This window comes from Ostrea edulis, chromosome 5, assembly GCF_947568905.1.
Source record: "Ostrea edulis chromosome 5, xbOstEdul1.1, whole genome shotgun sequence".
In the NCBI taxonomy this organism is placed as follows: Eukaryota; Metazoa; Mollusca; class Bivalvia; order Ostreida; family Ostreidae; genus Ostrea; species Ostrea edulis.
The window spans coordinates 90,468,825-90,493,967 of record NC_079168.1 but is presented as its reverse complement, the minus strand read 5'-3'; the positions used below and the strand labels follow the sequence as shown (position 1 = coordinate 90,493,967).

Below are 25,143 nucleotides of genomic sequence, written 5' to 3'. Positions count from 1 at the left end.
CCTATCATTCTAACTTATTGAAAGTTAAAATAAATGTAGATATAATCTAATGTAAACATTTTGAATATTTTATATATATATATATATATATATATATATATATATATATATATATATATAAAGGCATGCCTTCATCATATGATGTTATGTTTATTAACTTTAGTGGTAGATAACCGAGAACGACACTCCACCCCTACTTCGCACAATTCAATTTCTAATATTGACAAGCGGCCCATTTTGACCAGATAGACATTACCCTTGAACGTAAAACACTGGTCAGTCATTGTGTATTTCTAATTAACAAACTTCATCATTGAATACAGCCACTGACACTAGTCGTGAGTTGATTTTGTACGTGATAAATTCCTAATGATCTTTACTCGTGTGTTTCATTGCTTATTTGGAGTTTTTATTTGTTTGGTTTTTCCCCCTTCTTCTTCTTCTTCAAGAGCAAAGTATTGATATTGCAGTTTAACCCCCTGGAACCGCCAGTTATTAGGTAGACGTATTGTGTTGATCTACTAATTAGGTAAATGAAGTCAATGGATATCTGCGGTAATATTTAGCGTTATTCACTTAATATTAGCTTCCTAACTATATTGAAAGTTGAAATAAACAACGTTAACATTTCGAATACTTTAAATATCTAGGATACATAATCATACGAGGATTATTTTTTAATATTTTGAAATTAGAAAAACAACTTTAGAGGCGGAGGAGCGGAAGCCATCCCTCTTCCTGCAGGATTTATGGTCCAAAATTGACAAAAGGCTCGTTTTGACCAGATAGAAATGGCACTTTCAAACGGAAAATATTGGTCAGTCATTGTGTACTTCCAATTAAAAAAACTACTCCCATTGTAACTCTACTTAGTCCCTGGTATTCTACAATGTACAATTTGAATATTTCATATTTGTATGGTATAAACAGTCACACGATGTTTAGTTCGGAAATTTAAAAAAAATGTAGTGGGGACACTGGTCAGTCATTGTGTATTCCCAATTAACAAACTACCCTTTTAAATCCTACTCGTTACGGTTCGTCAGACACGACAACATCTTGTGGGTGTACTTGTTTATTGTAATTAAGGTCTGCTTCGCAATGAAAACCTGTTATCATTGACAATTAATTGTTATTCCACTTAGTCATCGATTTTTTATGTGATACATTTCTATGATCACGGACATTTATATATATATATCAGGGTTGTCTTGTCAGGGTTTATTTATCATTATTCCAAAAGCAAAGTACTGTTATCACGATTTTATGCCTACTTCTTACCCCTCTGGATCCGCCACTAGCTAGATAATTTTGGTGATGCCTATAACAGCGGTACTCATCTATCATTGTAACATTATTGGAAGTTAAAATACAAGTAAATTTAATGTTAACATTTTGAATACTTTACATATATACATGTTAAGGAATTCATCATATGATGTTTATTAACTTTAGTGGTGGATGACCGAGAGCGAACATCCCCCTCTCCCTCGCACAGTTCAATTTCTAGAATTGACAAGTGGCCCATTTTTACCCTTGAACGTAAAGCACTGGTCAGTCATTGTGTAATTCCAATTAACGAACTTCACCATTGAGTTCTGGCCGTTACGCTTCGTCAGACACTAACCCACTAATACTACCTAGATACTGATTTTGTACGTGATAAATTCCTGTGATCTTTACTAGTATGTTTCATTGTTTATTTGGAGTTTCTATCTGTTTGGGTTTTCTATTTTTTCTTTCTTCAAAAGTAAAGTATTCATATTGCAATTTAACCCCCTGGATCCGCCACTTTTTAAAAGTACACATATAAATATAATTGTGTTGATCTATAATAATCAGGTAAATGAAGTCAATGGATATCTGCGGTAAAATTCAGCGTTATTCACTTAGCTTCCTAACTATATTGAAAGTTGAAATAGACAACGTTAACATTTTGAATAATTTGAATATTTAGAATAGATAATCGTGCGGTGTTTATTTATGAATATTTTGAAATTTAAAAAAAACCAAAACTTTAGCGGCGGAGGAGCAGAAGCCACCCCTCCTCCTGCAGAATTTATGGTCCAAAATTGACAAAAGGCTCGTTTTGACCAGATAGAAATGGCACTTGAACGGAAAATACTGTTCAATCACTCTACTTAGTCCCTGATATTCTATACAATGTACAATTTGAATACTTCATATATGTACAGGAAATAATCACACGATGTTTAGTTCGGATATAAAAAAAAATATAGTGGCCCAACTGGTCAGTCATTGTGTATTCCCAATTAACAAACTATCCTTTTAAATCCTAGTCGTTACGCTTCGTCGGACACGACAACATAACACATTGACCCTAACCGAACAAGTCTTGTAGTTAAGGTCTTCTGCTCCCAAATGGAAACCTGAATAAGATATCATTAAGGTCTTCCGTTTCCAACGGAAGATTTCGTTGTTCTTGACACTACTTAAATAAAAAAAAAAATAGTGGTCGCACTAGTCAGTCATTTTGTATTCCCAATTAACAATCTATCCTATTATATTCTACACGTTACGCTTCGTCAGACACGAGATCATAAGCCATTGACCCTAACCTATCTAGTCTAGTATAAATGGGTTTTTTGTTTACTGTAATTCAGGTCCTCCGCTTCCAACTGAAGACCTCATTGTTATCTCTGTTATCATTATGGTCTTCCGCTTCCAAAGAAAGATTTCGTTGTTATTTTTGACACTACCTAGAGACATAATCTCGAACATTTATGTATCGATGATTTGTTGTTTGTTGTAATTTTTTGGTGGAAGCTTTACTGGAGTTGAAATAGTTACGGTTGATATTGGAAATAGATTTTACAATGAAGAACTAATACTGTCTTCATTACTAGGAAAACTTTAGTAGCGGACTGATCAAAGCACCCACCCTTTCCCCAACCCCTCGACCAGCCATCACGTATAGTTCATTTTCCAAAATATATAGATGCAACACTTGATCGTAAAATAGTGATCAATCAATGCATATTCCTAATCAACAAAATACCTTTAAAAGTGCGACATTTAACTCTGGACACGATAAAAGTGCGGAGTTTTTTGTCTATGACAACCACATATTTTCTTCAATAAAAACACTAAAATTTCACTCTGTCATTAAATGTACGTATACGACGCGATCTAATCAATCCGGCATAGAGGCGCCCCATGCGAAAATTACCCTTATCAAATGTTACGTACTTCGGATTTTTATTGAGCTTAATCCTAAATATTGCACATCTAGATAATTTTCCAAAAATATATGAAACTTTTTACTTGTATCAAAATTCTTTCTGTTTTATATCTTCTAAATTTTATCATAGAGTTAACTAACAGTCTCACTTGCAGAATTAAGGGGTGTGGAGATGGAACCCCCCCCCCCCCCCAACCCCCCCCCCCCCCCATCATTTCAAAGATAAGAATTTAATGTGCTTGCAATTGATCATTACCTGTAATGCTTCAATATTTTCTCCCGTAAGGGAGGGGGACAACCCCTCCCGAACCACCCTAACCGTGATTTGGTTAGTCCTCAATTGCAAAGCCCTTGTAGTCCAATATCCAGTATCCAGTTAATGTAGGGCTTTTACATGTAATATGTATATCAGATATGTTTCATCCCGTGGGGATCCGGTGTTGTATCATAGACCCCCCCCCCCCCCCCCGGAAAAACGGGCCCGGAATTGCGCCCCAGGATATAATTTCCCCCTATGTACAAAATCAGTATAGAGTCTCCCCTTTGGCGGAAAAATCGCCCTGGTATATATATAACCCCCCCCCCCCCCCCCCTGTTTCCGGATTTCATTTGTTATAATAGTTTAAGGAAATAGATATGCGCTCATTAATATTACGATATTCATAAAACAAACAAATATTTTTATTGTAAATACAATATGCTTACCAAAAGACTTTAACGATGGTCAATATAAGTAGGATTTTTCGTAAAAAATCGACTCACTAAGCGCACGGTACTGGTGTCACTTTACGTTACACTTATAACGTCATAAATTGTGGCAAAATATAATCACGAAAGCAACGTCACATTTTAAACAAATTCATTATCTCCAAGCTGTAATATCATAACTAAAGCACATGCATGATTTAATGTTTAAAAATTGAAAATAAATCTTTGTACGTGTATAGTGTACATTCATAAAAATTATGAATTCTTAGAAATACTCCAAAGTATACGTTCTGTATTTATTTCACCGTGCCTACAACAGCAGGCATGTCGTATGAAATAAGGGTACCCGTTTCGGTAGGTTTCGTTTTGCTTCGGTAGATTTCGTTTCCTTTCGATTTCGTTTCGCATTTTACAGGTAACCATCCCATGAAATAAGGCTTGCAATTCTTATGAATATGACCTCTGAAAATTTTGAACACAGTAAAAAAAATCAGTTTTGGTTTTTTCTAGGATATATATAGACTTGTTCAAGTCTCTATGTTTAATAATCATTGCTCTCTTTAATACTTTTTATTAATGCCAAACACGGAAGGGGGGGGGTTAAAAACTCCCGTACGTTTCTGTCATCGATCTACATCGATCACGCTCTAGTGGGAAAAAAACAACAACCAGCGCATAGAAAGTATATGTAGTTTTGCGCTTTATAAATGAATAATAATAATAACCACGGTGAGTTGAAGTGAGAGATAAAAACTTCCAAATAATATTACATTTTAACGTTTTAATGTTCACTTTCATTTCTGAATAAACAGTAGAAAAGGTATACAGAGTGTTATTTATACTCGTATGTTTTACTTGCGAATCGGTTAGTTTCAATATATATCATATTTAGTTTTGAAGGGGTGGTCTCGTGAAAACCGTGTGACTTTAGATTTTTTTGTCAGATGTTGAACTTTTGATCTAATGATATTGTTATTCATATGCGGAAATCTTGATTTGTATTCGATAATCTTGATATCTATATGCGGACGGAAATTTTGATTTATATGTGAGAAATCTTGATATCTATATGCGGACGGAAATTTTGATTTATATGTGAGAAATCTTGATATCTATATGCGGACGGAAATTTTGATTTATATGTGAGAAATCTTGATATTCATATGCGAATTTTTTTTATTTTACTCTAAGAGAGAGAGAGAGAGAGAGAGAGAGAGAGAGAGAGGCTTCCTCTACTCTTCTGGAGTACCAACGCATATGGGCGAAATATTCCAGGGGCAATCGCTCACACCCGCCAGAGATCACCTGGGTCCTAAATACAACAGTGAGGTTGTTCAACACGTCACTGATACTCTAACAAGATTTTGACATTCAATTCATTTAATATGTGACTTATGTATATATCTTTCATTCATTGGAAGGGGGGGGGGGTACATAAGATCTAACACGCTATATATATCCACCGTTCTGGTGCCTGTGCTCACATCCACCTCCTAGGGAATGCTACTGGCTGGTGCATGTTGGAAACTGTAGGAGGGTCCACAGTTTGCTCTGTACTTGCTCTTTAAACCAGGTAGCACGCAGGAGACAGCTGAGATGCGCAGAGATCTCTTCCCCCTTAGATGATCACCCGTTCAGGTCCAGGCACCCATGTCCACATAAGGCCCCCTGTGTTGCCCCTACGTTGGTAGTCAAACTGGCCGCCTCCCCAGTTCCCCACAAAAAATTGCACGCGACCCTTTCCGCCATATATGTAAATTTGCACCCTGTTTCTGATTACGATTAATACATATTCAAATTTGTATCACACTTGTTAATCCAGCTAGGTAAGCAGCCTATGGGGGATTACAGGGCAGCCACCCAAGCTTCGACATAGCTACTGGGTTTATTCAGCATATTAGGGCAAGGTCAACTATTCAATTCAGGCAGTAGGCCAAATGTCTCACGGCTGGTAGTGCTGTATATTTATTAAAGTTTAATTTTAGCAGAGTAGCTCCTCTAGTTAAATTTAAGACATCCGAGGTCAGGTCATGGTCAATGAAGCTAATTCTTTTATCAATTTTTGAAATTATGCATTTCACCTACAATCAATATGACTAAATTCATGCGTACATCTAGCATGTGTACATCAACATTATCAAATACGAATCAAATATTATGGAATATAAATCGAGATTTATATAATTATCGAATATAAATAACAAGGTTACCAAATGTAAATAAATAACAAGATTATCGAATATAAATCAAAATTTTCGCATATAAATATTAAGATTATCGAATATAATTAAAATTTTGTCATATATGAATAACAAGATTATCGAATATGATTAAAGAGTTTCGTATATAAATCAAGATTTGTATAATATTGCAACGTTTTACACACCGTAAGTGTATCTGTTCAATGCTGAATTTTTATATGCATACATACAGTACATCGTCGCAAACCACGGGTTATTGTTTCATTCTATTTCACAAACGTATGTGAAATAGAATGAAACAATAACCCGTGGTTTGCGACGATGACATACAGTAGTACATGCAACAAAATGTAGTCTGTACAATTGTCATTTGATAAAGTCAATTAAAGTATATGTACCAGATCTAGAGTAAAACATATCTATGAGATACACATGCAATAGCTTAAATACCTTGTATACTATTTTTAAAAATCATTTTAATTTAGATAATTCAAAAATAATAAAAGCAACATTTTACGTTTTAGCTAGACGTAGGTTGTGTACATTGACGTCGCGTCATTGCGCGACAAAATCACATGGGACATTTATTTGGACATTAAGTATCTTTTCGTTTTCCTAAATGGACGCGGGATAAAGTTATATTCATGAAAATATTCGCGTTGGAATAATGCTTAGAAATAAGACATAAAATGGTAGAATTGTTTAAAAAGCGCGGTATTTGTAGAAAAAGGACATTTCACTGGACACCGATAAAATCAATCTACTTGATGGATATACTCAGAATTTTATAATACTGGTATACATTGTGCTCCACGATACATGTACATTATAAATGTAACAAGGATAGTCAACTTCCCCCTGTATTAGGCGTGCTACTGGTCATGATGATTTGCATTTGCAGTCTATCTACAAACACGGGACACCACTGACAGGCACTGTCTTTGCCATTTTTAAGGTCGCTATATCAATTCTATGAACTAAATGTTTAAAGTAATTGGTTTATGGTTTTTAGATAGGGACGTCACAATCATACACCAATTCTTACGTTATTTGGGACAAAATCAATCATTTTATTAATCTGTGGATAAAGCGTATGCGTATTTCATGTAACGCGGGACAACGAAAAATGACGACATCTGCGTGTATATAACTCCGTTATTGATAATATAATGCGTGTAAATTATATTTTATATAAGCTATTATTATTATTTATATATTTTCCTTGCCATTGATGTATAAGACTTTAATAATCCACAAAATATACAACTGTGTAAACATAGCGGAAACATTTTCTAATGCACGTATGAAAGTAACACCAGTACCGTGCGCGACGTGACTATAAGATGTATAATTAAAATATCTGAAAAGTGAAATAGATGAACTGTATAAATAAAAGTAATTCAATTTTCTCGTTTATTTAAATGAAAAAAATCATTTAAGTTCTTCCCAACTTTACTAATTCAAATGTTAGATACTAGTAAATAACGATAAAGACTTAAGATGTCTGAATGAATTTTGATATACCATTACACGATTTGAGCAATTTCCTTTTTATAAAAAATCATAAGATGATGATTGTTCACGATACACACACACAAAAATAATCAGAAGAATTACTGGGTCTAAATAAGCAAGAGAATTCTAGTAATAGAAATGGAAACAGATACATAGCTAAAATGTAAGAATGGGGGTGTACTGTCATTTAGGGGGAATTTCTATACTGGGACGGTTTTTCTTAGGGGGTTGGGGTTGGACCCGGGTTAATTCTTCGTAAGGGGAAATTCTATTCCAGGCCCATCTTTCCGGGGGGAATGTCTATCCCGGGCCCGTTTTTTCGGAGGAAAAGTCTATGCGGGAGGGGGGGGGGATTTTATGCTTTACAACACCGGGTAGAATAGGTCCTCAGTACTCCTTGCCTGTCGTAAGAGACGACCCAATGGGACAGTCCTTCGGATGAGAACGCAAAAAACCGAGGCCCATTGTCTCAACTTCTGTGGCACGATAAATTCCCTCCCTGCTCTAAGGCCGTAAGCACCGAGCATAGGCCTATGTTTTAGCCCTTCACCGGCAATGGTGACGTCTTCATATGAGTGAAAAATTCTCGAGAGGAAACTTAAACAATATCCTATCAATCAAATCTGAGTGTCTGTTGATGTACAGACAGGATGCCCTAGCCCTCCCACAAGATAGTAACAAAGGGAAAAGACATGCTGCCTTTTGTCAATTTATACTGTGGCACCTTGAACGGTTAGAAGTTGAGTGAGGCGAGTTGATCCAAGTTGCTGTTTATAGGCCATTAGAGACAAATGTCATGAGCAATACGGACAATATCATGGTTTTATGCGTTTAGGTTAATAGATAAATTGTGAAGTCAAGATCTAGTATAGAATGTGCTTACATTTATCAATAATAAATAATTACCAAAATATTCCTTAAAAAGAGTACCGCAAACAGTACATAATACGCCCGTGAAATGCTTACATAGGGTGTTTTTCTTGAGCTATAATTTGTATAACTTTGCTTCAGGTAGCATCAGCCATCATGAGGCTGTAACAAACTTTCATATGAACAAAGGGTCTTAGCTTAAAAATCGAAATTTCCTCAAAATGGACCAAGTTCAACAACCTGTAATTTTTTTCAAAAATGGAAGAAAATCAAAATCCTTCTCCATATGCACATCTTCAATACCCATACAAACACTCCACAAAATAAGAAGATCCTCACTTGAAAACTGTGGGAGGAGTTGGGCAGACAAATTATGTACCCTCCATAGAATATTAATTTCCAAATAGACTAAGTTCAACAACCTGTAATTTTCTCAAAAATTGTAGAAAATCAAAATCCATCCCACATGCACATCTTCAATACCCATACAAACACTCCACAAAAGAAGAAGGCTCTCACTTGAAAACTGTGGGAGGAGTAGGCCGGGCAAATTATGTACCCTCCATTTAATAATTATTTCCAAATAATCATAACCTACATAATGAACTTTCAATATTGTTGTTTGCAATCGGTAGGGGACTACGTATTGCCATGCAAAACTCTCAGAATGCTTGTTGGCACAGTGTGCATTCATGTGTTTCACTCTCTCGCTATTGTTACTTCTTTTTAATGATTTTACAATGATGTTCCTGCCTTTGAAAAAAAAGGGAGGGGGTCAGGGGCCTATGCTTGCACCTGTGGATTAGTCGGTCATCTAAGTGTTCTTCACTCTATATCTTGAGAACCCTTTGCTTAATAGACACTTGTGTTAGTTTCCCCTTGAAAGAGTAGATGAACACTATATATTTTGAGGTCACCAGGTCAATCTACTCTAGGGACATATTGTCTTATCATTATACTGTGAACTATTTTCATGGGACATCAAACTTGAATACCCTCCCACCGCCGCGGTGACCGAGATGTTAGAGCGTTCGCCCAGCATGCGGAAGGCCGGGGTTCGAATCCCGGCCGCAACAGACCTAAGTCGTTAAAAACGGTAGTGACAGTTCCATCGCCAAACGCTCGGCATCAGGTGTGAATGTCACGGGTCCTCGGAGATGACCTTAAAAACGGATGTCCCGTGTCACAGTAGGTGTGACACGCTAAAGAACCCTCACTGCTTAATGGCCGTAAGCGCCGAGCATAGGCCTAAATTTGAAGCTCTTCACCGATCTTGGTGACGTCTCCATTTGAGTGAAAAATTCTCGAGCGAGACGTTAAGCAAGATACAATTAATCAGTCAATCAATTGAATACACCCCCACCCACCCCCCAAGGTCGGTACATATTTACAATGCACTACATAGTTTGGCGACTCAACAAAATGTCTAATGATATTACGACTCTCTTTTCATTATGAATCACAAAAGGTCATAAATCAATTCACTCTGGACCTTAAAGAAATATTTCAGAACCCATTGCCTCATAGAGATCAAACTTAGTATTGTGGTTGCTACATGTATGACTACTAGTAGTAGATAAGCCGTATTTTTTATTTTAAAGTTGGTCCTCTTCAACATTGCCATATGGGTGGGGACATTTATGTTTCTAATGCATTTGTTGTTTTACAATGTATCTACAGGTATTTCATGGGGGGGGGGGGGGGGGGGGCATATTAATTAATAGTTTTTGACCGTTTGGAACTTGTGAGTTTGACTTGCCACTTTTAAGAAAACCCATCATTGGCAAGAACTATTTAAGGTTAGGGTTTAGAACCTTTGTATGTATTAAATTCCTTTTGGCAAAACCTTTCATTTGATGTCATGATCTCTTGGTCTAAAAGTATAGCAAGACCAATTCAAGGCGGCGTTATTCAAATCTTTTTTTCTGTGGCTTCCACAAATAAATCGGCATTTGATTTCTAATTTTAATATCTTTGAAACGCAATTGATTTATGGGAAAAGTCATATCTTCATATAAAGTAATGAAAGGATAGAAAACATCTTTCGAATTTTGATCATAAAAATACGCCATATATACCTTAAACCGTTTCAATTAATTATAATCATACCAGTGAATTTGAGGTGTAATTTCGTACCAAAATTATAGTACAATTTACTATGGAACCCCTTAACCTAGTTGCGTCCGTCCTGCGTTTTAGCAACACCTTTGTTAACGCCTGTCACGACAATGAACCCGCGTTTTAAGGTAATGCCCAAAGACCATTGACTTTCACCTCTAAACACCGAGCGTTTGGCAAAGGAATACTCACTACCTATGTTTATTACACGAGCTCGACTCGGAATTCAGAATCCCCGATCACGAAGCGAAAGCTCTACCACTGAACTACCGCGACCTTTGTCATAATGAAAAGGTGAAGATAAGGAACAGTAATCAATCACATAACTTATATAAATAATACAAAATTAAGAGTAGGGTAATCGCGGATCCCTGGGCATACCAAAGGTGCGATCAGGTTCCTAGGAGTAAGCCATTTCCTGTCAACTGGTCACACCCACCGTGAGCCCAATATCTCGATTAGTAAACGGAGTAATCCGTAGTCAAAGTCAGTGTGTAAAGAACGACCTAACAATTGGTATGAAACACGTCAGACAGCATTCACCCCAATGACAGACTGTATTGGTTATTTAGACCGTAGAATATGTGAAATGCTGACTTTAGACGAGACTGTTGAATCCCCTGTAACATCAACTTATTTGTCAGTAGCCTGATAAAGAGTCATAACTGTCAATGTCCTAAGCGCCATGTATACGGATCAAGATTGGTTGCACTTCTCCTAAAGTGAACGAAGTCATTCTCGAATGGGACGTAAAACAATATACAAACAACTCCGAGACATCTAACAGACTCTGATTGATTGATTGATTGATGTTTCACGGCGAGTAGAAAGACCACTACAAAAATTGTAAAACTCGTGGCCCTTGGGTCAGATGTTCTGATGATAGGACAGGTTCTTAGGGCTGATAAAATAAAATTCAAAAATAATTTGATTGACTTATCAAATCATCAACTGATCCAGCTCCGCATAGGTAAGTAAACTGAAATATTTATCTAACATTAATTGTCAGTTCAACGTCTTTTGTGGAACTGAATCTAGGGCATAATATATGAATACTACATACAGCATGTCATGTTGTGAGAAGCAACAGACACCCTGTTTTATTCAATTCTTGTGCCCCTTTCCATATATTCGTAGTTTTTGGGAGTTGAACTATGTTCAATCTCCCTGGGTCATCACGCACTTTTCTGCGCAGTAATTTGTATTGATTTGTATAGTGGTCGTCAGCGGGGGTTCTGTGTCAGCTGATTTACTCCTAGGTAAATCAACGTAAACTTTTATAAACATCCGCCATTAAATAATCCATGTAACTTTTCTGAATTAATCTAATTTTGATAATTGACATGTAAATAAATGCAATGATATTGTATTCAAATCAATTTGAATACAAGATTTCGATCAAATTGATACTGATAGACATAGAAAAATAAAAGATAAGGTTGAAAATTGTCGTTTGTAGCACAGCGTCACCTATAAACATTGATAGGGAAACGAACGACAACTGCACACAAGCCCTATTGACACCGTGGCGCGAAATATCGAATATGGTGCGAAACCTCAGAAAATTTACAAGAAATAACTCTACAACATTGTGTATGTGTATATATTTGGGTTTTTTTTAATGTGATACAAAAAATGCTTGATGTTACATGTACATTGAATTAAAACACGTCATTCCCAGTCAACAATTTTCGATTGGGATCGGAATACGAAATAAAATTTCTTATATCCGATGGCAAAGTGAAACTGCTTCATGCTTCAAGTTATTGAATTACGTAGTAATTGCACGTTACACATTAGAGAACTGTTCCTTTTAATAAAGAAAGTCACAAAATAGATACAAAATGAGTGTACCTTATTCATTACTGTTACCGAGCTTTCGTCGACTATAATCTCGAAATGGCGTGTTTCGCTGCGCTTGATGATCTGACGGTAAGGTCCACATTTTCTACGTGAGTAGTGTGATATTTGTTTATGAATTTTTTAAGCATACATGGTATGTCTCGGCTAGGAATAATGGAAACTTTCTCACCTATGTATGTAAAGACATATTAATCTCTATTTTTAAAAATGTAGAACACTTTTATCAAATGACAATGTTTGAAAACGCTTAGAGCCCCGATGTCAGAATTTCCTTTTCCAAGACATCAATATGTCAAATTCATTATCCTTTTTGAATAGTATGTACCATATTTTGTACCAGTTATCCATTTTGAATCCCCTATTACAATGGGATTTTGCTGCACTCTGTAATGTTTGAGTGGATGTCATGAGTGTGTCAAACAGAAATTTTAAGAGCATGGGATAAGGTGCTGCCATGTTTTACTTCACTATCAAAGTTTAACCCAGTTGCCACAATGTTGAATTTATGCTGCAAAAAGGATTGGAAATTGCTCTGGTCAAAACACATTGTTTATTTGTCTACAGATGAAAGAGACATGAGGATTCTCCCTCACAAACTGAAAAAAAAAGTTATGGATCTTGTACATGTATAGTTTATTAATCACTATAGATTTCCAGCATCACAAGTCTGATTCCACTATATGCTTTCCATACTGTCAGGTTCATTCACCCCCTGTTTGAGTCACAGTATAATATCCCAAATACCTTGGCAATAAATAACATTATTTGACTAGTGTTTCATTTTTAGCGGAGTTGCGATGAAGTCGAACTCGGCATATGATCTGATGAAGTGCCTTTGGGCGGGCAGGCGGGCACGCATCAACATTTCATTTCCGCACCATAGCTCTTGAGCAAATTATAGGATCTCATTCAAACTTAGATGGATTGTCACCCTCAGTAAGATGAGGAAGCCTATCAATTCTGGGGTCACTAGGTCAAAGGTCAAGGTCACTGGCTATAAATAGACTGAAATTTGGAGAAAATTTTGTTTTCCGCACCATAGCCCTTGAACGAATTATAGGATCTCAATCAAACTTAGATCGATTAAGTAAGACAAGAAGCCTATCGATTCCGGGGTCACAAGGTCAAAGTCACAGTGGCTATAAATAGACTGAAATTTGGAGAAAATTTTGTTTTCTGCACTATAATTTTTTAACAAATGATAGGATCTCAATTAAACTTAGATGGATTATCGCCCTTGATGAGACAAAGAAGCCTATTGATTTTGGTCAAGGGTTAAAGGTCAAGGTCACAAAGGATTTAAGTCGGCTGAAATTTATGTACGCAAAATTTTGCTCCCTGCTTGATAATTCTTGAAAACTTTTCTGCCGGTTCCCTCTATGCCCATTCCTTGCGCAACTCGGCTTGTGCATTTCCGATGCCCGACAATTTTTAATTTTTTTGCATTTCATTTATTTTGAGTTATTATACAATTATTTACCATTCCATTGATCCTCTACAGGACTGTAGGGGAAGTTTCTAGTATACCGGTCCCCAGAAGCACGCGACTGTGCATGAACAGTTATTTCCCTTGCCGTTGCTAAGCGGAATGTAAACACGCCGCCATTTGCATTTTCGCCTCGGATGCTGAGCAATGAAAATCGTGCGATAAAAATAAAAGCCCGACGGCGTTTGAGTATACTAAGTGGGGGCTTGAGGGCGGTAGCCCCCGACAAGTCAAATGTAGTTAAAATTGTCTTACCTTACAACATAAAGTCATCTATAAGCTGTTGTTTGCATTAATCAGATCAATGCACGCCAAGTAGATTCTATAGTATTGGTGTGTGCCCCAAGTTTATAATTATAGTTGTACCGGGCTGTATCTTGGTTTTTATTATTTCAAGCAAAGTTTCTCGTGTTCGATCTACCACTGTTGTAAACAAGCACCTTTTCGTCTCCCTTTTAGTGCCTCCAAAAACCCAGACACCGTCCACTTTCCGTCCCTTGTGAAATTTTCTTTTACCAAATTTCGTCAATTTCAAAAAAAAAATAAAAATAAAAAAAAAAAAATCGCACTCCTCCTATTTTTTCTGAATTCTTCTCTTAAATATGCATACACTTCTCTGGAATAATTATACCAATCAACAACAGTTTGACTTGCAATTTCAAGTTCGTGTCTCACGAAACGTTTACTAGCTTTGTATACCCAGAAATATGTTATTAACAGAACTTTTTCCAGCGTTAATTTGTGCCTTTCAAACCAGCTGCCAGTCCTGATGGAAATTTTGGTTAGAACATCTTCATATAAATCCGTCGCTTGATAATGACGAACCCTTTAATCCAAATTTCCCGTTGCCACAGCTGCCACAGATTTTGCCGTCCAAATTTATCAAAACTGATAATCCTAGTGAATCAGCTCTCTTGCATCAGCACAAATAAAAAAAAAATCACTTTTAGAGGCATTTTCATCGCAAATCAGCTGTTCAGTTTGTTTACATCAACACCAGTGACGTCGTATCATGCAAATATTCATGAGAATTACGTATACAAAGCGCACGTGACCCTTTTGCTCAACAACGGATTCCATTTATTTTGGAACAAAAAATGTACGTCTTCTTGCATTATTTTTCATTTCGGATTTAAAAAACTGATTTAAAAAACAGTTTTTTAAACTTCATTTTTAACAAGGAATTCGAATTTGGGGTTATTTTTGTGATTTTTTTCCCGTTTTAGCGATTTTACTGATCGCTAACGCGATCGTATATATATACTAAACCGCCTTCGGCGGCACACATTTTAGCGCCTTATTTTGGGGACCGGTATACTAGAAGTGTTCCGACTGTAGTATACTCAGGTGACAGTTTAGCATATTGGACTACCTTTTCAAGTAATGCATCCTTAGAATTAGCTATAACTAGGATTAAACTTGAATGTATATATACAGGGGAAAAACTTCTTCATAACTGCAAGGCATTGATAACCATATTGATTTGAATGTTTGGGCCATAATATGTGGTCACATTTTTCATGAGAATATAAAGGGGTGAAATTCTAGAAAACAACAACACGACTTCAGTTACTCGAGGAGCGTTGTGGCCCATGGGCCTTCCATTATCCATGTTTGCTGTTGTAACGCTTTGAAACAACAACAGTTGATTTGTATCTAAAATCATGATAATATTCAGTCATTTATCCCCCTACCCTTCCAGTACTATCTTTTCTAACTGAATTTCCACAATGTTCAACTCCCACGAGTACTTTAAGTACTTTGATTATATCTAATCTTACATGTAGATAAAATATAACCATATTTTTATGGAATACCTGCAACAAAGTTTGACTGACATATTGTTTCATCACTAGCAAATATTCTTTAAATAAAAGCAACATATAGATAACAACCCACCTCGCAGGAAGGACATAACACAAAGCATTGCCACGGTTCCTCTGATGTATCCGTCGGCCATGTTGCAAAGAATGAGGAACCTTTTTACATTTGAATACGTGTATGTATATGATGAACGGTATAATATTAAATTTATTTCCGGGTTTGAGTTCCCCAAAACATATATCAGATAATTCACAATATCATCACAGGGAATGAATTTTAATTACACGACCATTAAACTATAAGTATCTGTTTCTTCCTTATTAATTTCATTAGTTAATATCAATGCGAATGTTTCATTTCCGGTATTATGTTATGGCGCTGTCTGTGCGTCTGTCTGGCTGGCTGTCCGTCTGTCCGAGGTAATGTTTTCCGAACTTTTATCCGTAACGAATGCATGTACGACTTTGATATTTGGTCACAATTTCCCCTCAAGAGTGTAAGAGTGAGTTTGCATTTCAGCTGGATTGGTACACATTGAACTACTTTAGGGCTACAAGAAGGTCAAACAGTTTTTCGACCCATTTTCGTTACAGATATTGCCCTGAAATTTAGTCATAAGCTTCCTCTCAGAGAAATACAAGTTCAGTTTGCATTTCAGATGGATTGGCACGTCTGTCCATGACCTACATTAGGACTAAAATTAGTCAAACAGTTTTCCATACATTTTTTCATAACGAATACAGATATTGCCCTGAAAATTAGTCACATGCACCCTCTTGGAGGAATACATGAACAGTTTGCATTTTAGCTGGATTTGTCCATCCTTGACCTACTTTCGGGCTAAAAATAGGTCAAAGTTTTCGGGACATTTTTACATTATGAATACATTTTCGACTTCTTCTCCAAAACCACTGGGCCAATTTCAACCAAACTTGGCGAAGCGCATCCTTGGTGAATGGCTTTCAAGTTTATTTAAGTGCAGAACCAGGCCCTTTACAAAGGGGACATAATCATAAAAATGCAAAACAAGGTGGGAGTCATTTGAAAATCTTCTCAAGAACCACTGGGCCAGAAAAGTTGAAATTTACATGAAAGCTGCATGAAATAGGACAGAATCAAGTTTGTTAAGATCATAATTCCTGGTGGTAAGATGAGGCCACAGTAGGGGATCAAAATTTCACATGCAAATATATAGGGTAAATCTTTCCAAGAACCACTGGGCCAGAAAAGTTTACATTTACATGAAAGCTTCCTGACATAGTGCAGTACAAGTTTGTCAAAATCATGGGCCTCGGAAGTGGGTTGGGACCACAATAGGGATCAAAGTTTTACAAGCGAAAATATAGGGAAAATCTATAAATATAGGCCAACGTGACTCAGGTGAGCCATGTGGCCCATGGGCCTCTTTATTTTCATTACGAATATAGATGTTACCCTGAAAATTAGTCACAGGCTTCCTTTTGGAGGAATACATATTCAGTTTGCATTTCAGCTGGATTGGTCCGTCCTTGACCTTCTTTCGGGCTAAAAAGAGGTGAAACGGTTTTCCGGGCTTTTTTTCCATTGCGGATAAAGATATGCCCTGAAATTGTGTCACAGGCTTCCTCTGGGAGGAATACAAGTTCAGTTTGCATTTCAGCTGGATTGGTCCGTCCTTGATCTACTTTTGGACTAAAACTAGGTTCAACAGTTTTCTGGACTCTTTTGTTACGGATTCAGATATTGCCCTGAAATTTGGTCAAAAACTTCCTTTCGGAGGAATGCAGTTAGCATTTCAGGTGTTTTGATGCACCATGACCTACTTTACGAACGATCTAACCTCTACGCCACCGCGGCGGTAATTTTCATCTATGTGTACAATCTTGGTTTTCGGAAGGTATCAGGAACCGAAAGTGATTTGACACGTTAACCCAACCTATCTGCAGAACTGTAGCTCTCTGAAAAAATATTTTGACATAACAGAGAGCTACAGAGCCACCCCTTATAAAAACCTTCGATTTACGGCGCACAAAAAGCTGCGCACGGTTGAGGCCGTATATCGTTGTATTCTTGATTCACTGTCTCATAAATTTAATATCAAAAAATTCTTAACATATTTTCCTACTATACTTGTGTCTAAACATACCTTCAAATATTCATTAAAGCCCCACACGACCTGAAAACTCCCAGCTTCAAATGATTTCGTTTGTTGACGTAGCCATGTTAGGTAGCCGGTCAATTCGAATCCTGGTTAATTTCCATACAGTATACTTGCACAATAACGTCTAGATGTGAACTAATATCCCCACAAATATTTTAGCTAAATATTTTAAATAATATATCATCCCAGTGCCTTTAAATAATAATTATTCAAATAGCTAAACTCACGGCAATGCGGCTTTCATTAGTCTGGTGCGGTCTCCATCCCTGCCACACGAGTGTTAAGGACTATAGTAGCATTTTCATGAATCAAGAGCTTATTTTACCTTTAGAAAAACTTTATTTTTTTAATTTCTATAAATTATTCGTATTGATAATAAATGAAGAGCGAATACATAACATATAACGAATTTTATGAATATATACTAACAACAACAGGGTACGAACTGACCCGGCTACCTAACATGGCTACGTCAACAAACGAAATCATTTGAAGCTTGGAGTTTTCAGGTCATGTGGGGCTTTAATGAATATTTGAAGGTATGTTTAGACACAAATATAGTAGGAAAATATGTTAAGAATTTTTTGATATTAAATTTATGAGACAGTAACTCAAGAATACAACGATATAAGGTCTCAACCGTGCGCAGCTTTTTGTGCGCCGTAAATCGAAGGTTTTTATAAGGGGTGGCTCTGTAGCTCTCTGTTATGTCAAAATATTTTTTCAGAGAGCTACAGTTCTGCAGCTAAACCCAACCATGTATGCCCGATAGATCAAGGACCGAAACGTGTTCGTTTTATTTTTTCTGGGAGATTCTATTTAAAAAAAGAAAGAAAATGGAAGGGAAGCTATAACAACTCTTCCTAGTTATTTCAGAAGCTTTATTTCATGTTCGGTGTATAGAGTCCCGTGGGGATCCGGATTATAATAGGTCCTCAGTAACCCTTGCTTGTCTCATCCGAAGGACCGCCCCATTTAGTCGCCTCTTACGACAAGCAAGGGGTATTGAGGACCTATTCTAACCCGTATCCCCACGGGAAACATGTGTAGACCCAGCATACAGGGTTTCGAAATTAATACAGACTATTTGATATAAAATCAAATTATCTCGATTGTTTTGCACCTGTTGGCCGGACTGTAGACCAAGTTTTGTTCGCTCAGGACCATTGTAAATAGAAAGATATTGTCCGCTCAGTATATTGAGAACATATATCAAGCTTGATACACTGTAATCTCAGCGAGATTCGTCGAGGCTGGATATTTGGACTGACGCCTCTTCCGAATCTCAGACCAGTGTCATATAAAGTGATTCGGGAAATCTTGCCTGAACTTCGGCCGCTTGTTGCGATTAAAATGGGTTAAATTGAATTTCTTGCCCGCTTCAACTTTTCGCCTCAGACATCCTATTAACCCCCTATCATAATGAAACATGCATTTCTTACCTTTACAAGGTGTAAATCCCACAGTAATTCAAGTTGGCTATTTTCGAAGCCATTGCAAACGGCCACCATTTCATATTTTACCTTCTCAACACTGAAGAGTTCCGATATACTACTTCATGACCATTTGTACTATGATTGAAAATACAGAACTTATTGGTTGACAATTACTTTGTACAAAGCATTTAAGCATAAAAATTAAAAGAATAAAAAGAAAACTGTGTAATATTTAATCAATCTATTAGAAGGCGTCCTAAACTATCGGAACTCTTCAGTGTTGAGAAGGTAAAATATGAAATGGTGGCCGTTTGCAATGGCTTCGAAAATAGCCAACTTGAATTACTGTGGGATTTACACCTTGTAAAGGTAAGAAATGCATGTTTCATTGTGATAGGGAGTTAATAGGATGTCTGAGGCGAAAAGTTGAAGCGGGCAAGAAATTCAATTTAACCCATTTTAATCGCAACAAGCGGCCGAAGTTCAGGCAAGATTTCCCGAATCACTTTATGTGACACTGGTCTGAGTTTCGGAAGAGGCGTCAGTCCAAATATCCAGCCTCGACGAATCTCGCTGAGATTAGATACACTGGTACATCGTAAGGAGTATATGAACCCTATTGATTCTGGGTTCACATGGCCAAGGGTCAAACTAGACATGGTAATATATTATTAGTACATTGGTATATCCTAAGTAGTAGATGACGCCTATCGATTTTAAGGTCACAAGGTCAAGGGTCAATCCAGAATACTCTGGGCATAATGAAAAGATATTATCCACTCATTATCTTGACAAACTTTTTCTTCACAGACATAAGGTATCAAATGCAAGGTGAAGATAACGAACAGTGATCAATCTCATAACTCCTACAAGCAATACAAAATAGATAGTTGGGCAAACACGGACCCCTGGACACACCAGAGGTGGGACCAGGTACCTAGGAGGAGTAAGCATCCCCTGTTGACCGGTCACACCCGCCGTGAGCCCTATATCCTGATCAAGTAAACGGAGTTATCCGCAGTCAAAATCAGTGTGCCAAGAACGGCTTAACAATCGGTATGAAACACGTCAGACAGCATTTGACCCAATGCGAGGTTGTATTGACGAACTAGATCGTTATAACGACCATAGAATTTGCGAAATGCTGACCTCAATCGAGACTGTTGAAATCCCTGTACCATCAACTTGTTTGTCAGTAGCTTACCTCGATTTAAAAACTTACTATACCCAGAACAAGCTCTTGCATATCGAATCAGTTGAGATATATAAACACCATATGCAGGTGATAATGGAATATTGCTACACAAATATGGGAAGTTGACGATGGAGAAGCTGAAATCATCCCGTTTGTCATACAGTTGAGTTGTCAGTTTGCCGTTAATGTCTACTTTCAATAAGATATCTAAGTATGAAGCAGAAGTGGACGACTCTGTGGTGTCCTTTATTTCGAGCTCACAGGGATATATCAAATCGACATATGAATGAAAGCTATCATTGTTAATAGACAAAACGTCATCGATATATCTAAAAGTCGAATTGAAGGTCACAGCGAGAGATTTTTTCTTCTCACGTAGAAGTTTTTGAATAAATTCTGCTTCATATGAATATAAAAGCAGGTCAGCTAACAAAGGAGAACAATTCGTGCCCATGGGAATTCCAATAGACTGTTGGAAGACCTGATCACCAAAGACCACGAAGAATATATTGTCAATGAGAAACTCTAGCATATTTTTTTTTTCAACTTCGGAGCACTTGTGCGTGGAATAAGAGTGGTGTTTAACAAAGTAAGTTTTTGAATGACTGATCACTAGATATGAATATTTCCGTTTTTGTTGAAGAAGCAACTGTCTATGATGTCAAAAAGTCTAGTCTTTAATTCATCGTGAGGAATGGTCGTGTATAGTGTTGAAAAGTAATAGCTTTTAATGCTATTGATTTGGGAAAAATTCTGTGATTTCAGGTTTACTAAAAGTTCTTTAGAATTTTTTTAGAATCCACATTTGATTAACACCACTTCTGGCATTTGTTGTCGTACAGTAAGTTTGAAGTTTCTCCTTCACAGCTGTTAACATTTTCGTGAGAAGCAAAGATAGAGGCTTGGTAGAGCACATACTGGATCCAGCAATGTATCTTTGTTTGTAAGGGTTTTTATGTAGTTTAGGAATCCAGTATAGGTACGGTAACTCATATTCATTCGACCCATTGACTGCGATATTAAATGTGTTTAAAACTGAAGCATGGTTTTGAAGAATTTCATCTTTTGAAAGAACAGTTGGAGTATAAGTATGATTACCAAAAGTGGAATTAATGCCAAGTTCGTTTAAAATACAGTTGTAATAATGAGCCTTACAAACAAAGACAATGTTGTTACTAGCTTTGTCAGCTGGAACCAAAACATATTCCTCATGTAACCTATCTAATTCTTTTAATCACTTCTGGTTTACTAAACACAGAAGGATAGATGGTACGTACTTTTGTTTTCATGTGTCTAATGCGGGATTTTAATATCCCTCTTATGCTTTGTAAAATGTAAAATTGAGTCGTGACCTGAAAAGCAATGGGGCTCATCTACTTTCTCAGCAAATAAAAGTACTCAATTTTACATTTAATGCTCATTGTTTAAGAAATAATTACACTTTTGTCGTGCTAATACACCGATCCACTGCAGTTCGTGACCTTATATTTTGACCAATGAAATGCTCTGAAAAAATAAGCCCTGCCCACCAACTCGAGCCTCGGACAAACATCGGACATCCGCCATCGTGTTGTATAGTAAACACAGAAAGTTATCGACCGATCATGTGTTAATAATACAGTGTGTACGCATCTTTTCGTATGATGAATGATTAAACATTTTTCTCTGGAATCTGTAAATCACACAGTAGGTATCCAGACAAACTTAATGGAGCCAAATTCACACCATTTCCATCAACGAAAGGCAGACTTGCAGAAGTGTACATGTCGTTTATTGCCTTATGTCACAGGCCTCAAAGTCAGCTAAATGTCCACAAAATAACGAAAATACGTATCTATGAACTCGGTAAGATGTTTTGTTGTTTATTGTACTACGCAGACATTTATAATCCAAGCACATAGCATAATTTTTCCGGGGGGGGGTGTCACTTGCTGATACATATCTTCAATTTTTATGTATTCTCTTTTACAACTGTCACAAAAGGGGAGAGTCAGAGGAAGTGTAAAACTGTCATTGTAAGGGGAAAGGGGTCGATACGTTGTCACACTACACTGCTCTGAGCACTACATGCATGTTTGCAAAGTTGTAAAACATGCAACTAAAATCCAGTGTTTGCAGTTTGTACTGTGCTTGTTAGCCATGGATTACATACTAATGACATTGATAATTAATGCATTAATTTGTATAGATGTATCAGTTAAACTTAGTTGCATATGTTTCAACAAAACCTAAACGATGATCCTACCGGGATCTACTGAAAGTAATTTTGTTTTGTTTTGTTTTCTTAGCAATATGATGAGCCAATAGCTGGATACCAAGTCCCGTATGATGTTACATGTAAATAGGAGTAAATGTACCTGTTAGGATACATATGGAATTTGGATAGAACAATAAACGAGTTCAAGTGCTTTAAACTTTTCAGTAGAAAAATTACTGACACTACATAGTTTAAAAATGTTGACTCATAATCTTAAATATTAATGTATATTTTATCAGAAATTTAGAGAGAGAAAAAAGTAGGTAACGGGTGAGAAATAACGAAACTTTTCAATATTATGTACATTTTTTAATTACTGAATTTCGAAGACCATATTTATTGAAGACACTTCAAAACGCACCCAAAGCTTATTAATTTAATCAATCTTGACGAAGAGACTAATACGGACATGATATTTGAAGAATAAGTCCCACCAATGGATTGTTGTCAGTCTGACTAAAGCCAGTCCCTACTAATTGTTGTCAACCAATATGCTGTTGCAATAAAAAAAATTGTGAGTAAATGTTGTTTGTTTTACTATTGGCATTTATTGGGTTATGATTTTAGAAACCCCTACATTCCAACCTAAACCAGTGGATATGGGGTATCTTATAGGTATGTAAATTTTAAAAGAAGAAAAAAAGGAGGACAGGACATTAAGGAAAAAAATGGCCACATTACCCTGGCTACATATGATATCATTATACAAGTCTATTTTCACAGCAAATATAATAGGCGCAGTAGTAGATCAAGTTTAAGCATTTTGATATCATAAACATTTGCATCAGGAATTTTATATGAATTAATGGAAAATTTCGTAACACCTTTCATCTCGAAGGTTCGAAATCATTAATGATTGTGGTCATCCTATTGCTTCATTTATTTTATTAAAATAAACGGAATTGCTAGTGAATGACATTGGTGTTATTTATGATTCAATTTGATTTTATTTATGTACATAAATGAATTTCTTCATGACCAAAATCTCATGGCTGGTCACATATACATGTATATCCTTTTCAATATTTCACCGGGGGGGGGGGGGGGGTGTCTCATGAGAGGGTGCGTTTATTTGCATCATTTAGCGGTTTGTCTCTTATTTTCCAAGTCTTACCGTATTTTTACAGCCTTTCTAAGTTTCAATTTCATGTTTACATCGAATTATTCCGTGAGGATCCGAGTTAGAATAGATCCTCGGTACCCCTTGCTTGTCATAAGAGGCGACTAAATGGGGCGGACAGCAAGATCCGATGCCCCGTGTCACAGCAGGTATGGCACGATAAAGATCCCTCTCTGCTCAATGGCCATAAGCGCCAAGTATAGGCCTACACTTTGCAGCCCTTCACCGGCAGTGGTGACGTCTCCATATGAATGAAATATTCTTGAGAGGGACGTGAAACGATATTCAATCAACCATCACGTAAATTAAGAAGTACACTGCAGTTCCAAATTTAGGATCAGAAAATAGCGATTTTAAACAATTTACAGCAAATAATACTAAACTCATTAAAACTTCTAGCCCAGTAATACTACAATATAGCTAAATTATTCATGATCATCTACATGTCACAGTTTATTGACTTGGTTAAAGACCTAAACCTAATCATAAATTTGTCTTTTTTCTTGGTCTAGTCTCTACTCGAATAGTAGTTGATTTCCAACCATTCCTATCCTGGTTCCCCAATTTTCCCTTTTATCATAACCTACATAATGAACTTTGAATATTGTTGTGGTACAGTGATTTTTGCAACCGGTAGAGGACTATGTAAAACTTATACGGTACCAATTTTGATGCACCAGATGCGCATTTCGACAATTAATGTCTCTTCAGTGATGCTCAACCGAAATGTTTGAAATCCGAAATAACTATGAAGTTTTAGAGCTAAATATAGCCAAAACCAGAGTGCCAATAAAGTGGAGCCAAATTCTGTATTGCCATGCAATACTCTAAGAATGCTTGTTTGTATTGCATATATAAGTTATGATATTGATTACAGTTCGTTATCTTCACCTTTTGAAACATAAAGTATGCGTTATAGAAACTTCTAAAAGATTTCTATAAAGAGCCGTTGACAGAGGTGTAGTGCTCGTATCGCACGGACTGGTCGCGGTAGCTTAGTGGTAGAGCGTTCGCTTCGTAACCGGGAGGTCGCGAGTTCGAGCGCCGCTCTTGCCATGGCCGCGTCAAACCTAAGACGTTAAAGTAGGTACTGATTGCTCCTTCGGCTAATACTCGACACTTGGAAGTAAGAATCACGGGTCTTTCGGATATGACCTTAAAAATAGACGTCCAGTATCGCTGCAGGCGTTGGCACGATAGAGAACCCT

General features: G+C 36.8%; 1 protein-coding gene across 1 annotated transcript in view; it reads right to left on the bottom strand.

Moving 5' to 3' along the window:
- LOC125652294 (uncharacterized) overlaps positions 1–15,944 on the bottom strand; it is a 44,639-nt gene extending 28,695 nt beyond the window's left edge. Inside the window, exon 1 of the mRNA XM_048881369.2 lies at positions 15,863–15,944. Within this exon, the coding sequence (XP_048737326.2) occupies positions 15,863–15,923 (61 nt within the window). The 5' untranslated portion in view covers positions 15,924–15,944. The remainder of the gene's footprint in view (positions 1–15,862) is intronic.
- Between the last annotated feature and the right edge of the window lie 9,199 nt (positions 15,945–25,143).